At 46.7% G+C, this 17,222-nt stretch overlaps 1 protein-coding gene across 1 annotated transcript in view; it reads right to left on the reverse strand.

Annotated features, from left to right (window-relative positions):
* Window positions 1–17,222, reverse strand: part of LOC119464564 (ubiquitin-like modifier-activating enzyme 1) — a 68,336-nt gene extending 51,114 nt beyond the window's left edge. Inside the window, exons 1-5 of the mRNA XM_049655462.1 lie at window positions 17,168–17,222; window positions 11,643–11,713; window positions 9,893–10,061; window positions 4,478–4,612; window positions 3,884–3,990 (exon numbers count right to left, since the gene is read on the reverse strand). Coding sequence (XP_049511419.1) covers window positions 3,884–3,990; window positions 4,478–4,612; window positions 9,893–10,061; window positions 11,643–11,707 — 476 coding nt within the window. The 5' untranslated portion in view covers window positions 11,708–11,713; window positions 17,168–17,222. The remainder of the gene's footprint in view (window positions 1–3,883; window positions 3,991–4,477; window positions 4,613–9,892; window positions 10,062–11,642; window positions 11,714–17,167) is intronic.

A 17,222-nucleotide genomic window follows, 5' to 3' on the forward strand; every position in this document is an offset into this window, starting at 1 on the left:
GTGTTTAGCGTTCATATAGCAAAACAGCATACAACAAAGTGGGCGAACAAACTAGAGCACTGGACGGGCTCTGGCTTAAACGAAAGCGCGGGGCCGGCCCGGCCCATGCACTTTCTTCACGGGCTCGGGCCGGGCTCGGGCACGGCATGTGCTTTTTGACCCGGGCACGAGCCGGGCTCGGGTATTTTGACGTAGGCCCGGGCCGGACTCGGACTTTCTGGTGGTGTGCATGTAACGTGCCGCGACTTATCCTCGCGCGTCTCGACTCTGCAAAACCTGTTGCCCCGGCGCAGCTGGAAGCTAGCAGTGCTACTCCTGTGTACTTCCCTTTTCTTCTTCCGTCGTATTTTGCGCTATTGGAACAGTGCAGAAAGACCGAAGTCGCCTCAAACCAAATGATGTCATTGTACTAGTTACCTAAATCAATGTAATTATTGCTTTTGACGTGGTGCAAGCGCGTTCGCGACTTGCTGATTCTTGAACGGCGAATTGGTAAAGCGATGACTGGTAAGATGAGATAATTCGTCACGCGGCTGAAATATGGCACTGCGTCTATCAATGATTACACGCATGTTCTAAACCGGCCGCGCCTAGCAGCAGCGCATTACGCTGCACCATGGAGGAACGAGAAGCTTTCTTTCTCCATTTACTCCATCCATGTGCTGCGCTCACGACTGGTCGTGGCGGCGCTTCGGCTATATTGGACTAGGATACGGTTGAGTGGGACGAGCGGCTGGGGCGGCGCATGCTTTGCAGTGATACAGTGGCTAGCAGCAGTGAGGAGCCCGACCTGGAAAAGTACTGTGGCGGCGCTGCGATAGAAGTGGATTGGGCCACATCAAGGTCGCGCCGCTGGAAACTGCTGGCGATACTGCTCGGCAGGGTCATTCGTATTACTTCGCGCGCTGGTATTTGCGTTCCCGACCGCTCAAATGGCCTTAAGAATAAATTCCTTTCATTCTCTTCTTTATGTTATTTTTTAATGCCGCTCGGTTATCTTTTTCGGTCTCGGGTTGGGTTCGGGTCGGGTTCGGGTCCACATCAAACTTGATGCAGTGTACAGTGTTTGAAAAGAGTGGATGTAGTGAACGTTTTTTACAGACAGTCAGTACAAGGACAATAAAATGAGCTAAAGAGGCACACTGCGTTTCCTTTGGCCTGGTGCTGGAAATGTTGGTGTTCCCTGATTGAGCAATATGGTAAAGACAGATGTGTTGAAAAAACGCCAGTGATCCCACAATTGTATATAAAACAGTGGTGCCAGCGAACCAATGCCAGTAATATGGCTCTATGGTAAATACACGACGAGAGCTCTAGTGTAGTCCTCTTCCTTAGTAGTGCTGTGGACTAGAGCACTGCACGGGCTCGGGCTTACCCGAAAGCCCGGGCCCGGCCCAGCCCACGGGCCGGGCCGGGCCGGGTAGAGCAGTTTTTTCACGGGCTCGGGCCGGGCTCGGGCACGGCGTGTGCTTTTTGACCAGGGCCCAGGCCGGACTCGGGTTTTTTGACGCGGACCCGGGCCGGGCTCAGGTCCACGTCAAAGGACGGTGGATGGTGTCTGGACGGTGGACGATGTCAAAGGACGGTGGACGAAGGAGGACGGTGGTGTGCATGTAACGTGCAGCGAGTTATTCTCGGGCGTCTCAACTCTGAAAAACATGTATTTTTCGGTATCAGGCTGGTTTCGGGCCAGTTTCTAGTCGGGCTCGGGCCGGGCTTGGGCCTAAGGTAAAGGGGTGGTGGGCCGGGCCGGGCGGGTAACGTAGATTTTTTCCGGGCCCGGGCCGGGCCCGGGCTGAAAAAATTGGCCTGTGCAGTGCTCTAGAAAAAACCCCATTCACTCCCCAAAGCCCGGGAAGCAGCGTAAATGCACCCAAATGCTGTGCTATTTCACTTGCGGCCATGCATGTAGCACGTTTCAATCAACGAGCTACTTAAATTGAAGATGAGTGCTGCCAGACCAAGGCGGCTCACCATCAGTATTTTGATATTGTTCTCTGAAAGTCCCAATGCTGATCTGGCTTTTAGATGTTTTGTGCATTGCTTTGCATGAACTGAGTGAGCGTTGCAGGAAAGCGTAACACACGGTACTGTGAGACACATTCTGCAAGCTCAAATACCAGTTCAGTCCATCGTTTGAATTCAGCTATACCAGAGTCTCTCCAGCACCCTGCTACCGGTTGCGTGCACAATCGGGTAACTCATTACGGGGTGTTATCTGAATCACAGATGACCAGGCAGTGACACAACGAGGCTTATTTAGCCGAGAAAAGTATTAATTTAGAATATCTACTTAGCCTTGATTACAATGCGTACTGAGATTGCATTTTGTATTTGTGCTCTAAAATTGTATGTTCTATACGTAGTTTTTGTGTTCATCGGTGACAGTAAGTGTATCCACATCCTGCCTGCCAATCCAGTGTCTGGGTTATGAAAAAAAAAATAGGGCGTATAGAGAGTTTCACAAAAGGTATGGCCAAAGAAGTGTAATGTTTGAAACAAAGGTTTTTATTGCGTTAGGATTTATTTGCTGACCGAACGATAAAAACCACCAGTACGTCTGTCCAAAAAGGCGATTGCGTTCAAGGTAGCGCCAACAGCAGTGAGCGAAGTCACTTTCGCGCTGCCTCTCGCTTTAACGCCAATGAAGCGGCGAGAACACAGCACTCCCAGAGCTCTCAGCAAACGCCACACTCTGCCCCTTTCGCATACCGCTTTCAAGATACGGGTCCGCGCGTATCTCTTCAACGCGAAGTAAGCGGTGGGAAAACAGCTCGCGAAGCTATCAGCAGGAGGCCCTCTCTGTCGGCAATCCCAAATTCCTGAACATTACACACAATTTGGGAGAGTTGGAATATATGCAACTATGGTAATAAGCACAGAGATGTTATTTTGCCATGACATAATGGCTTACCTTTTCAGACAAGAAGGCAGAGAGGTGAGGCTAAGAAGCTTCTAACAATAGGAGTGGGGTTGAGAAGAGACAAATTTTTTATTCATGAGCCTCTGGTCCAGGGCGTCATTGCCTTCTGGCTTTCACAAGGCATTAGTTGAGAAGGAGGACTGGTGGGACGACTAAATCTTGCCGTCTTTTGTCGCCTTGTCTGGTTTGTCTTCTCTTCATCATTTTTTGCTGAGGACATGGGTGGTAGTGAGCCTGGCTCACATCGCAGTGTTCACCGACTGGTCAACCATGCCTCCAACCTTCCAAAGTCCATGGTTTCTTGGTTAGTGTGTTGAGTATTTATGTTAATACTGGTCATGTGCCAGGGCAGTAGTCAGGAGTGTGTGCGATGTGTTGGGAAAGCACCGACGCTCGCAGCACTTAAGCACATCCCTCAGCCTCGCTTTAAAAGTTGCTGGAAAAATCCCCAATGCCATTCTGCTTGACATTCGCCTGACGGTAGCTCTATACCCGAGTAGAGCGGGAAAGCGGTGTGGACTACATGAATCACAGTGCCGGCAATGCAGGTAAGCAGGTGCTCTCAATGCAGCGAGATCAGTCTACTAAAAAAATCTGCAGATCTCACGCATATGTGGAAATTAGTAGTCGCGAACCTTTTTTGATGCTTAGAGAAATGTTATTAAAGTGTCTCAATTCCGTAGAAGATGTACACTTCACGCCTTTTTTGTACACACGTTTTTCTACACTTGGCCTGCTCATGTTGCTGTCGTCTTCACTTGCCTCTAGGTCTGCTTGTCTATTTGTGCACACAACGAAAGGCCCAAGTTGTGGTTTACTCGCAAGACAGCATGCATCAGGCAGCGCTCACAAAGTGGGAGGGTAGCGGCAAAGAAAACTTCGCTTTAAAGCTTTACGATCGCAACAACACGGCGGCCGTCAAAGGGACGCTCATCCTGTCCAGAAATGATTACGACGCACCCACAGAGGCCACGCGTGTCGGCCACGATGAGGGCTATGTTGTTGGCATGCGTGAAGGCCGAGATGGACAGCTGCTCCTTGAGTGGAGTGTCCGTGAGCACCACCACCTGTGGCAAGATGGGCGTACCTCGTTAACCCCTTGGTTGGCAGGGTGTTTTTTGCTTAAGTGCAACAAATTAAACTTCTATATATGTAGCACATTCATCATCATCCATAAGCCTATTTCTATGTCCACTGCAGGACGAAAGCCTTTCCCTGCGATCTCCAACTACCCCTGTCTTACAGTAGACGATTCCAACTTGCCAATGCAATTTCTCAATTTCATGACCCCTACCTAGTTCTCTGCAGTCCTCGACTGCGCCTCCTTTTCTTTGGCACCCCTTCTGTAACTCTAATAGTTTAAGTAGGACATTAGGAGGCTTTAAATTCAAGTTCTATTTACGCTGGTTGTCCTGTGCGTGTTTCTTTTTTTTCTCGGGCTCGTGTCTGTAATTGCGGGAACCCTCTACATTGTTAGGAAACTGAATTCCAGGTGACAGAACACCTCAAACTCATTCTAATTCCATAATATTGCTTAATGAACCGAAAACTCACACGAAATTGCTTCAAGAAGTCGTTGGTTAAGGGCTCCGTGTGGTCGATCACCGTCACGTAGTTGTTAAGCTCGGCCAGCGAAGCTACACAGGCCTCGGCACGGTTCTCGCCAAGGCAGTGATCGTTCAGGTAGTACTGCAGGCACAGAAAATTTGCACTTGAAAGTCGAGCTCCGGTCATCATACTATCAAAATACAATCAAACAAGAACGCTGGTCTTGTTAGTTGCAAGTATACTGCAGTAAACCATTTGCTAGCACAAAATTTAAGCGGTAGGAATTGAGATACACAGAGGACAAATCTCAACCTTCAACTAGTTCTTGGTAATCAGCGATGCTCACTGACATGCATTAAAACTCGGTCATTGTGTAGGAAAGACGTAAAGCCATTAGGCAGTTTTAAAATGGGTGCATCCAAACCACCTCGCAGCCAAAATTTCAAATATACAGTGTGGATGCTTTGCATCTTATTGCAGTCTTGTTTTTCTGACGATGTGTCATTATGTATTAATTTTTGTACTCCCACTCCTGCTGACAACTTTATAAGGATGGCAGTACTGTGTAAATAAATAATATAAAATCAATAAACAAGGTGGTACCCATCAAAGTGACTGGCTCTCGCCTGCCGTCAAATGAGACCTGATTTACATTCTAAACTATCACAAGAAACATATGGTGATGTAGGCTGGCGCCATCTCACATCTCCCAGAAATAACAAATATTGAACGTAAAATTACCAGCTCTTTTCCGAGCTTGGTTGTGACCTGGAAGCTTGTATACCTAAAGTGGGAACAGTTTCAGCAGGCGTATTCTAATCTGAATTATCTTGGCTGTGAAACCGAGGTTGTCATGGCTGCAAGTGTCTCAGAAACAAATTGCTTAGCTAAGCATGGCTTCATTGCCAATTATAACTTTTCAGTTAGTTAAAATGTGCAACAATTAAGTGTGCGTACTGTAGTGCTGCCAGCTTTCATTAATTGAAACCTGATGCGATCGATGAAATTGATCGGACTATCTGGCAGGTCAAATTAAAGATTTGTTTAAAAAAAGGAATAAAAAAGATGCCAGTTGTCACGTCTGTACAGCAGGTTGTGGCTGCCGACGATTTATTACAAACAAGGAAACATGAACATGTTAAGCGGCATAGCTCAGGCGTTGGAGTCAACAACTAGCCAGCGATCGATGACACGCTCGCGCTCGTGCCATCACGTCCCATGCATTCGCGCGCGCACTTCGTTGCCAGTCTTCTAGTGTGACATGTCAGTCCTTCCTCCCTTAGACGAAGTCTCCATAGCGGTCTGGAGGATGCCTAAGTTCAGGTGGTCGCAGTTTCCGGGTGGTTCCTGCTGTGACGTCGAGGTCGACGGTTGCAAGGAAGTATTGCCTTGCCTGTCGATCGAGTCAGGCCGTTGAACCGTAGAACTCGACGGTGTCTCTTCTGAGGTGGTGCCTAAGAGATCGTCTGCTATGCTCCAATCTATCGGTGATTGGGTTGCTTGTCCGGTCTGGCTCTCTCCTTCATGTGGTTGAGGTGACGCCGAACCTTTCCTTGGTCGCTTTTTACCAGCCAGGATCGTGGTCCGACGCGGCACAGTATTTCGCCTTCAATCCAATCCGGCTTTTTCAAATATTGACGGATGAGTACTCTCTCCCCTACAGCGAAGCGACGTGATTTCGGTAATGTCTCCTGGCTTTCAGGGATTTATATCTCCGTCTCCCGCTTGAGCAGCGCAAGAGGGCATAGAAGATCTCGCCCGAACATGGCCTTCGCAGGTGTCATCCCTGTGGCTGTGTGTATAGTTGTGTGTTGTCGATACAGGAATCTTGCAAGTCGGCACTGTATGGACTTGTCTGTATCCTTCAGGAATGCTCTCTTCAGCTCTGCCACATAGCGTTCTGCCTGGCCGTTTGTTGCGGGGTGGTACGCTGGGAATGTTATAGCCTGAATGCCATTTGTCGTGTAGAACTGCTTTATCTCGGTGGAAATAAAGGCTTTTGCGTTGTCGGAGACGACCTTTCGGGGAATGCCAAACGTTGCAAAGAGGCTTCGGAGCACATCGATGACAACCGCGGATGTTGCTTGCGTCACGTGCCGAACTTCCACCCACTTTGTGTGTGCGTCCACAACAACCAAGTAGGTGCGCCCGAGTAGTGGCCCCGCGAACTCGACGTGCACCGCGTGCCATGGTGTCTGGGGACGGTCCTAGGTGGGAATAGGAACTTTGGGTGGGCTCTTCTGCGTTGAACGGCATCACGTCACTGTCGCACCGTTTCTTCGATCACCTTGTCGATTCCGGGCCACCATACGTAGCTCCTTGCGCCCTTTTTCATGGCTACTATGCCTCGGTGACCAGCATGTAGAAGTGCCAGGACGTTAGATCGTGCTGAGTTTGGTATGATCCCCCGTGAGCCAAGTGTGATGCACTCACGATGAAATGCTAGTGCGGTCGCTCTTCGTCGGTAAGGAGCGAACTCCTCTCCAGTGAGTTTTTCCACTGTGCCATCCTGCACTGCCTTTTACAACCTCTGCAGGATGCTGCCTTGTTTTGTCAGACGTGCTATCTCTGTAGCAGTAAACGGAGGTCTCAACAAAGCTTCAAACAACAGTACGTCGCCTGGTGGCCAGGGTTCATCGAGACGGTCTGGTAATGGTAATCGGGTGAACGCATCTGCATTTTGATGGTTCTTGCCATGCCAGTAGACGATGTTGTAGTCGTACGCCGATAACTTGGTTCACCATCTGGTCATCCGTGGTGAGAGGACTCGAGCCGTTGGGTTTCCTGGACCTAGTATGGCGAGCAGCGGTTGATGGTCCGTGATCACCTTTCTTGCCGCAATATACTTGTGGAACTTGTGCGCTGCAAACAGTACAGTGAGGCCTTCTTTGTCCAGCTGAGCATAATTATGTTCCGCCGACCCTAGCGTCCGTGATGCGAAAGCGATTGGCGCCTCCCTGTTCTGGTCATCACGTTGAGACAGAACAGCTCCTATGCCATACGGTGAAGCGTCACATGAGACGAGAAGCTCCTCCTGTTCGTCGTAGTGCGCCAGTACGGTCTGACTGAGAAGCAATCTCTTAAGCTTATCGAATGCTTCTTGATGGTTGGTCTCCCATCTCCACGTGGCGTCCTTCTGCAGGAGCTGGTAGAGACAGCTGGCATTTTTTGTCCTGTTCTTCAAGAATCTGTAATAGAAAGCCAGCATTCCGAGAAATGATTGAAGTGCTTGCTTGCAGTTTGGTGCTGGAGCCCCTGTTATATCTCGGACTTTCTCTTCGTTGGTGTGGATACCTGTCTCGTCAATTCGGTATCCCAGAAAAGAAACTTATGGCACTGCAAGAACTAGCCAGCGTTCGATGACAAGCTCGCACTCGTGCCATCACATCCCACGCATTCGCGCGCGCATTTCGTTGTCGTCTTCTTCTAGCGCGACATGTCACCAGTACACACTGATTCATTTGGCAGTACTAGCCCGATTCTGACACATCCCCAGATCAAATGTGCGTGTCCTTTCTGCCTGTCACAAAGAAAAACAAACTAATGTAGAAAGTATGTTAAAACTCCTTAACAAAATAGAAATCTAACACGCACCGGATTTTTAGCAAGAACGGGCAAGCGAAATGAGCAATCACTATAATGACAGCCTATTTCCTAGTCAGCTTCGCTGGACACATTCTACATTCTACTCCCCCCTCCTCCACATCCCGCTTACTCCTGTGAGCTCCAGCCCACGAGTCGCTCAGCGGCAACGTCCAGGTGCATACACTTGCTGGAGATCTTAGCTGCCGAGTCGAGTGTAGGATCCACCGCCCCGATTACCCTGACCCCACTATCTCGCACGATTATCTACTTACCACTTACACGGACATCCTCCAGTACTACCGACTCGGAAGATGCATGTATCCTCCTGCACACTGTGATCTAACAAGGCGCGAGGCCATCCAATGGCGCAAACTACAAACAGGTAGCTTCCCACACCCCCTCTTATACAGTAAAACTTTCCGCAACAAATAACGCCTAGGTGCAAACACTGCTCAGCTACAGCCCCTCTCATACACATGGCGTGGACTTGTACAAAACAAACACCCCAGAGTCGTAGAAGTCCCTCCTGCGTACCTCCGAGCCAGCAGACCAACGCCGGCTCATACAGCGTGCGGTGGAGGCCACGGAATCTCAAGGGATCCCCGCCGACCTCCTCTAAACCAGCGCAACCGGTCCTTGGACTGGTCCCCTCTTTTTGGGAGAAATAAAGAATTCACCACCACAATCGCTGCAAAATTGTTTAAGGTGAACTTCACCGCAATATATATGTGTTATGCGGTAAAGCATACAAATGCCGCGAATGCGAGTTTGGTTTCGTATCCGAATGCGCCACGCAGGCAGTTCTCAGTCCAATTTTCGTAGAAAAAGAAGAAAAACGTAATAGAATTGGGTGAATATCGTATAAGACATAGTGAGCTTTGGTTATTGCTTGAAAATCTTCCTAGGGCAGGCTGAAAAGAGGCGTTTTCGACTGGTAGATGACTTGTGTTCAAAACGCAGCTCACTCTTAAGCTCTACCAAGACTGACACGGCCAGTAAAGGAGTTGCTGTTAAAGTCCCTGTAGAGGTCAGGTAACTTGCTGCTGACAGGGTGAAGTTCGAATTATCCGGTGAAGGTCCAATTTTAGGATCGAAATAACGAAAGTTTGGGCCTATAGAAATGCATAGGCACCAGCCGGGAGCGTTGGTTAACATCAAATTAAGTGAAAGATCGAATTAACCAGGGTCTAATTAAGAGAAGACTGCTGCAGTAGTGCATACTTCTGCTTCTGAAGCACTGTTTCTAGAATTTATTCTGCAGCCATAGGGACTGCAAGCGTGCAGCTTTAACACAAGAAAGGAACCCCATACCAAAAGGCGTCAGTACAGGTGTACCCCTGGAATGCAAAACGGTCACTGGTTGGGGTACCGTAAGTTTCGGGTGCCGATTTTAAAACTACCTTTTATCACTGGGCACAATTGTCATCAAACACGATCACAGCCTTTACACATACAAATGAGGCATTACTTTGTCTAGATAAAGCTCTTTTTTAAGGCAAATAGCGTCTTAACCCACTTTCAACTATATTCGCAGTTAGTGGCGGTTGGAATTTCACACCGATATGAAGGGGCCAACGCAAAGGGCACGTGCTCTTGCACAGTCGAGAAGTTTACATTCAGGTCCATAGAAATGCATGTACGCCAACCAGGACCTTTGGCGGGGATTGGATTAGCCAGAGTCGAATTAACGCAAGTCTAATGTATCACCTTCTTTCTTTATAGTGCAATAGGCCAGAGATTTTGCAATGAGCTGCAAAAGCCAGCCTGGATCAATTAATTGCACACGCCTGCTCAAGCATTGCACACAAAATGGCACAAGTGAGAGGTTTCCCAAACCTGCGAAGACAGGTCAGTCAAGGTGCAATTTCCCCGGTCGTAGATGGTGACCGACTTGACTCCGCTGAGGATGATATTCTTGGCGATCTCAATGCCGAGGCCCCGCATCCCGCAGATGAGCACATCAGATCGGGCCATTCGCTGCATGGCCTCGTGTCCCAACACATAGCTGCAAGGAAACGTTGTGGCCACATTTTGCAATTATCCAGTGACGGTTGGGCAACCACTCAGGCTTCTTTACGATGTTGCGTTAAACTGACTGTCCATGCGTACGATCTGCACCTCAATATGCACAAAATACTAGAAGCAATACGGGTATGTATGTGCTGTGTCCCTGTCCTTGATGTGCGTAAAGACGTATGGAACGATGGCCAGTGTCATCATTGCTGATATGACAATTGCACCAACATTTTGATCATTTGCACGAGCAAGAACTGAACTTCAGATTTCATGTGCAATTCTCTTCAATGACGTTTTTTTTTCGTGGTGCAACTGTCGATAGAATTTTAACAGGGTAATGGGTTAGTCTAGCCTGACTTGACTCTTCCTTCTAGTGTCTCAAGGCTGGTGTCAAATCAGCTGCCACATTGGTTAATTTCGCATTCACAGTTCACGCCTACGCGATGGCTGAGGATGTGTGCTTGAAGACGACAGACGTGTGCATTAGGGCGAGAAGAACAGTCTCCCATGCCTTCTGAAGGGGCTACAAATTTGCCTCGTAGCGTCAGGTCTTCTTTAGAAGTTGTTAATCACAATGAAAGGCAGGTCATCAGGAACAGTGTTATGTGCACTTAAGTTAAATGCGCTGAATAATGCATGATAGTTTCTTATCCATGTTCATTTTGTCAATACACGTTGCAGTTATCTAGCTCGCAGGTCAACGTGAGCTGGTCGAAAAAGTATGAATGAATGGGGAGGGAGGGCTACCATGAAGTTAGGCTTCTCCTGTATTTTGTGTCACAAAATGCGTGCAGTGTGGTGAAGGCTAGGGCTCTCATCAGCCAATCCGTAACGAGAGTCGGCTGCTGCCTATTCCAGAGAATTGAGGAGGGCTCGCCCATTGGCTAGTTCTTTTATTGTGAAGCTTCCAATAAGTCTGCATTGCCGGGAGGGCGATCGGAGCCAGACAATGGAGGAGTCTTTTTTCTGGTTCTGTTTTAATTACGATAACAATTTTATGAACGCAAGAGGCGCATTCGCGCAATCGCCATGTCTGTCCTGCTATTCATGGCACATGTGTGGCCACAGGGCGTCCAAATATGCGGAGTACATTAGGCTGCAATAAAGTTGGCACTTTCACCCGAAAGGCAAAGCACTGACAGCGATAGTAATGTTGTACAAGAGCCTTGTCCTGCGGGTTCAGTAGAAGCGAGGAGGGCTCCTTGTACAATATCTTAGGGATACTTCCATTAAGCTTCCGTTCTGTCGGCGTCACTCCATGTGATAAAATACGAACTGTGCAGGAGCTCTACATCTGGATCTCTTTTCTGGGTGGCAGACACAGCCGATAGCTTTCATCCCACTGCGTGATGTTGGTGAGGCAGAGTACGGTGTCCCTGCGCACATCTACGCTGCTGACAAATGTTTTGAGAGACGGAAACACTTAGTGTATACAAGGGTAAGGAAAGGCAAACATGCATCAATATGGTGTGCTTGTGGGGTCCCCCGATTGGTTCCTCTCGCTCTAAAACGCTCCAGCAATGCTTTGTTCAAAATAAGTTGCCCGCCGCCCCAGATAGTGTCAACTTACAGCTGCCTAGAGTAGAGGCCCTCATCAATGCTGGGTGGATCTTGAGAGAGTCCATGCTGGGCCATGTCTGCCTGCGCAGATGAACGCAGTGTTACTACAGGAATCAGATAGCAGGAACAACTGAACTCACTACTGCACAAGTCTCGAAAATATTTAGAACCAATGTTCCATTAGAATTCACTTCTCTGTATGATCTGATGACTCTCACATTTGATTCTTTGATTCGTTAGGTTCAACGCCCTGAAGCAACGTGGGAGCTATGAAGGATGCTGTAGTGGGGAGACTCCGGAATAATTTTGACTGCCTGGGGTTCTTTAACGAGCACTAAGTGCACGACCATTTCTGCATTATACCACTGTAGAAATCCAGTTGCAGTGGGAGTTGAACCCACAACCTTGTGTTCAGCAGCAGCATGTCACACTCAATGAGCGGGTAGCGGGTACATTTAACGTGTCTAAAACCAGGGACCAAATTCATAAAGTTTTTTGTTCGTAAGTACTCTTTGCTATTGGCAAGCTGCCATCGTTAATAATATGTCCAGCTTCAGGATTCGCTGGAATTTGCTCCTACGAACAATTCTAGTGTAATAACTTTTTGTGAATACAGGCCCAGTTGTTTTCTAAAGGTGCGTACAGCAGGCTGACGTGGATTGTGTATTTCTGTTCTTCAGAGCAGAGTCGGTTTCCCCCCGGTAAACTTGAAGTGAGATCGCGCTTTTCTCAGAAGGGTTAAGATAGCTTCGTGTTGAATCCTCCTCTTGCTTTGATGTTAGGGCATGCTTATCTGCCAGCTTCTATGGTGTTATCGTAAAATGCCTGATTTCTACACCTTGCTTCCGATTATCCTGCTGACACCAATAATTTAACTATTTTTCATATGCGTTTAGGGCAAAATCAACTTGAACAAAATACAACACACAGCCTCGAATCCTTTTAACCCTCTGACTGCTGTTTTTTTTCCATGTGCTAGTTTGGTGGACAATTTGTGCAACATATCAACTGCTTCTTCATCATCGCCTTCTTGCGACACCGAATTCAACAGCTTAGACATCCCTTCGTCTGTCAAAGTGCAGATGAACCTGGCACACTGGTTTGCAGTGGCTGTCCTGCTGAGACCGGGTGACAGAACACCGAGACATTTGCTCCAGCTGCTATTACAAATTTAACTTACAAGTTTCAGGTGTTTTACGAGCTCTCTATAGATGGTACAACAGGTACGCAATGCCCATTTTTGCATGAGTTGTTTCTTCTAAGGCAGGGAATGCACTGACAAGACAAAATGAGTATACTTTGGAGGGGCAGTCATATGGTTACGCCTGATTTTTTTTCGAGCAGGTCGATTATTCAGTCCTACCTGCAGCAATTCCACCCACTCATTGGACTATTGTATAAAGGCAACCAAATTTTTGGACCCTGTTATGTGAATGTTTCAAGAATGAACTTTAAGAACATTTCCGTTTGTGGCGCAGATCATTCTTGCTGCAACTACAGAGAAGAGTGACTGTTTACAGTGTCCCTGCAGAACAAACAATCCAATTTATTTGGTGTGTGGATAGTCGAGATCTTGAGCAACAAAATGCTATTGTTAAAATTTTTAGTTTTTTTGGCATTGACAGTATATTTTTCATCTTTAAGGTAGCCAGGTCTGGGCATGGGTACAATTAGAGCTTCTTGACCGTGTCATATTTTTGATGGCTGTGACCCCTTGCCCTGCAATGCTATTATCACACAGATTCACATTTGTGAAATTCGAGTGTGGGGTCAAGCATTCGGGTAGCTCCTCCAAAACGGCCAGTGGACATAGAACAAGACAACGCTTCTTAGACTCTGGTAACACGTGATCCTTACCTCAGCAAAGTAAAGGGCCCTGCAATACTTTACAAGTTTAACAAACCTGCCTAGTCACGAAACGTTACATAATGTTGTGACGAACATGCGAGCTAAATATTATTCCTGTACATGCAGCAGGCAGCCTACAGTTTCGCCCAAACGAATGCCTGTTGTTCGTTCGATCACGTTTCTGAAATTGCCATTTCTTTTTATGTTTGTTTATACGCAATGACAAACGCTGTAGCTATTAGACAAATTTCTTAACACATCTTGACTAAGCAGTGCCGCCATCTGGTGGCATATAGCGATAGCGCTGTGCTGATAATATGGCCGCCAAGACCAGGTTACGTGACGAACTTAGGTCAAAGGCCATGCTGATTGGTCCATTTGGTTCGCCGGCACCTTCTGAACTAGTTTGGGAGGTGTTGCACTTCGCTATTGATTTCACAAGTTCAACACTATGGCCTCTGCACGCTGTCACCGGTTTCACCCAGAGCAGGTCTTTGTGCAGGTTGTGCCCTACCGGTTCTGCATGAGCAAGAACTGGCACCGAACTGGCGGGACTAAGTTGCCAAGCTCAATCGAATCAAAATGATATTAAAGGGTAACTCTGGTGCTTTTTATTTTGCATTGTTAGAATAAGTAGTTTTCCAATTACATAGATACTCCTGTAACACATATGATGGGGTCAATTACCCTTAGAAACAAGGAAATAAGTTAAAAGAACAAAAAGACAAGTTATCGAAACCGAAACTGAAATGTGTAGCTTGGAGAGGCGCTTTGTGCCATGACGTCAGAACCTGCCTCTTCAGGACATGAAGACCATCAGCGCAGTGTCCTTCTTCAAGCGTCTCGTGTAGTTTGGCTTTGCGAACCCAAAAGTTTCCATCAAGTTGAAATTTAAGATGAACGAAGTATTGAATATGGTGTGCTGTGACATTAAAAGGTCTGTGTGCTTTAGTACTCTATGCTTATAGGTCGAAGAATGGTCCTTGCAATGACATGCGTTTGCACAAAACGATTAATTCACAAGCATCCGCTCCGCACTAGCCATTGTCAGCTAATAGGCATTGACGCCAACGAACACAGCGTAGTCGGTAAAATAATCATACCTTCACGTGCAGAAGTTGAGTTGGGAGCATGTATGACCATGTTTAAAACAATTTTAATTGTAACTACATAACATTCAGTCGTATCGTTTAGTGCAGATGATCAGAATGCCAGAAAGAACACATTTTCGTTCATTTCACTTATTTAGTACACCTTACAAGCAGGCCTCAAGGTAGGGATTGAGGAAGAGAGGTTACAAAATGAAATAAGACTACGAGGGACTGAATCACTAGAACAAGTAACAAATCCAGGAACATCAATATAGAATTCTTAATAAATACTAGTGTAGATGATGGCACAGAAAACGCGCGAAATTAAGCAAAGCAGCAGCATATATACAGAGAAAAGGCAAACCGCAATAGAAATTTTGTTCACCGTTTTATTCCCAAGTGCTTTCTAAAAAGTGACGAAAATTTACAATTATTATTGCAGCACATTTGCGCATTCCATCCGGTTTTGAGGAATATAATGTATGTCCAGTTTATCCTTTAAAATGACCCGTAATATCAATGAAAGACATCTGACAAGAAAATAAAAGAAAAAAACACTTTCCCTCAGCACATGTGCAAGCTTTAAACTTATTTTCTGAACAGATGATAATAAAAAAATCGAAAGCATTGAACAATATTTGTGAGGGCCGAAACTAAAATACATGATGCAAACTGAGTTGACAAGTGCGATTCTTCTCTGGTAAGCAAAGCGAAGCTGTGGCTTCAACGAGTACAGATCAGGCTTGGGAATCACAGGCGTAAGATTTGTTGACCTCGAAAAATTGCTGCAGTCGTGCTTTAAAGCTCAGCACAATCTGAAACATTGTGGGAACCATCTGTCAACTTTATGAGAACAGCCACTGGTTTGTGTTGGCCTACCGCGTAACCCCACAGTTCATACAAGGCATGAATTAAAAAGTGTTCAGTTAAAAATATTTGCGATGAAATGCTTTTTAATGCGAGCCACATGGTGACCCTTTATTAAATGTGTTGCAGGAGCACTTCATGAATTGAGACATGGCAGCACACACTTACCATTTGAGGCGAGAAGCTTTGCCCGTACGTGGTTCTTTCAGATGGTCAAAGACAAGACTACCTTTCCATCTCAAAGCGCTTTCATCAATAAAGGTGTACGGAGAAAAAAATTTTTTGTTGCTTTTCTAGGTAGCTGTCGACTCCATAATTATCGTTCAATGTCTCAGTTTTTCGAAAGCACCACAAATAATTTGTTAACGCACCTTTCATAAGACTTGTTCATTATCCACATCAATTGCTGTGCCGTTTCGGACGTGAAAAAACAGACTCATCACGTCACAGAAAGCGGGGGTGGCCCAGTCGCGTGGTATGCCAAAAAACTTGCAAGCTCGTCAGTGAGCCTTGCGCATCCATTGACCGCTATAAAATGACCATGTCGCTGAAAAATGCCAAACTGGCCCTTCCAATTGTTCACTTCTTTTGGAAACGCAGTGCGACACGCTCTACCCACTTGTGCCATTGAATTATAAATGAACTCAGCTTTCGGCTTTTTGCAGCAGGGCTATAGGGTGTATGTACGCGTCAGTCGTGTCGGGTACCAAGAGACCACCCCAACAGGTTTCGATAACGAGACAATTCTCCACGTCCTCCAAGTATTTCCAAGTATTTTGAACTGGTCGCATTAGAAGGTAACGTAACTATCTGTTTTGCTCTCAGCGAATTGAATTACCCTAACTAAATTACTGGATCGACGGCTACCAAATAAAGCAATGAAAACGAGAGAAATGTTTTTGTCAGTACTTGTTCAATAAGCTGAGGCTAGGCCGCGAAAACTAATTTTTTTTTCGCCACTTCAAGTAATCACGACAGTTCAGGAAGTACTAAATTGCGCGTCATGGCCGGAATGTCACATTTCATTCGGGGGATAGTGTTTATATTATGGGCAGGTTCATCTTTTCGCGAAGTGTGAACCAATCGCCAAGCATTAGTACGCATCACATTGGCCTACTTGAGTCGATGCAGACCGAGCACTAACGCACGCCATTTACAAAGCCTGTTGCGTTCGAGCACGCTTCGTGCTTCTATGGGGCTGCAAAACTTCAGCAGAAACTGACGCTCCGACTGGTATCGCAAACAAGTCATTGACGAACAACCTGTAATAGTTCTGAGATTGCCACTCAGCATTTATATGGTACCTTGTCAAAGTGACGGCACACGCGGCCACTTTTTAAGCTTTATTTCATTTTTCTGATAACGTAAACAATGAGCAGATGTGGCTTCACAACAGCTGCCCAACCACCACGGTAGCAAGACAAGCGGTTTGCACCACCTAGCGTGATCTAATACCTGCCGTTGTGGAATAACACACGATGCGAAATGCGCGCTCTGAAGACTTGACAAAAGAAATTCGGAAGAATTAAATTATGCAGAAGAACGAAAGAACGCGATCCGGAACTCAGGACGTCAATTTGCGAAGCATGGCATGGCAACACAGAAGCTCGAACTGACCGATATCGCGAGGAATGATTATGAGCCGCGTTCAGTTTGTTATGGCCAAGTAAGGGCAAGCATCTCTAGATAGAATGCTAACGGGTATCGAAGCGGTAATACGGAGACTTACGTTGTAATCTTGGCGAGAAGACTGGCCGACGCGACCTTCGTATTTCTCGCGCTGA

This window comes from Dermacentor silvarum, chromosome 9 (assembly GCF_013339745.2).
Source record: "Dermacentor silvarum isolate Dsil-2018 chromosome 9, BIME_Dsil_1.4, whole genome shotgun sequence".
Lineage (NCBI taxonomy): Eukaryota > Metazoa > Arthropoda > Arachnida > Ixodida > Ixodidae > Dermacentor > Dermacentor silvarum.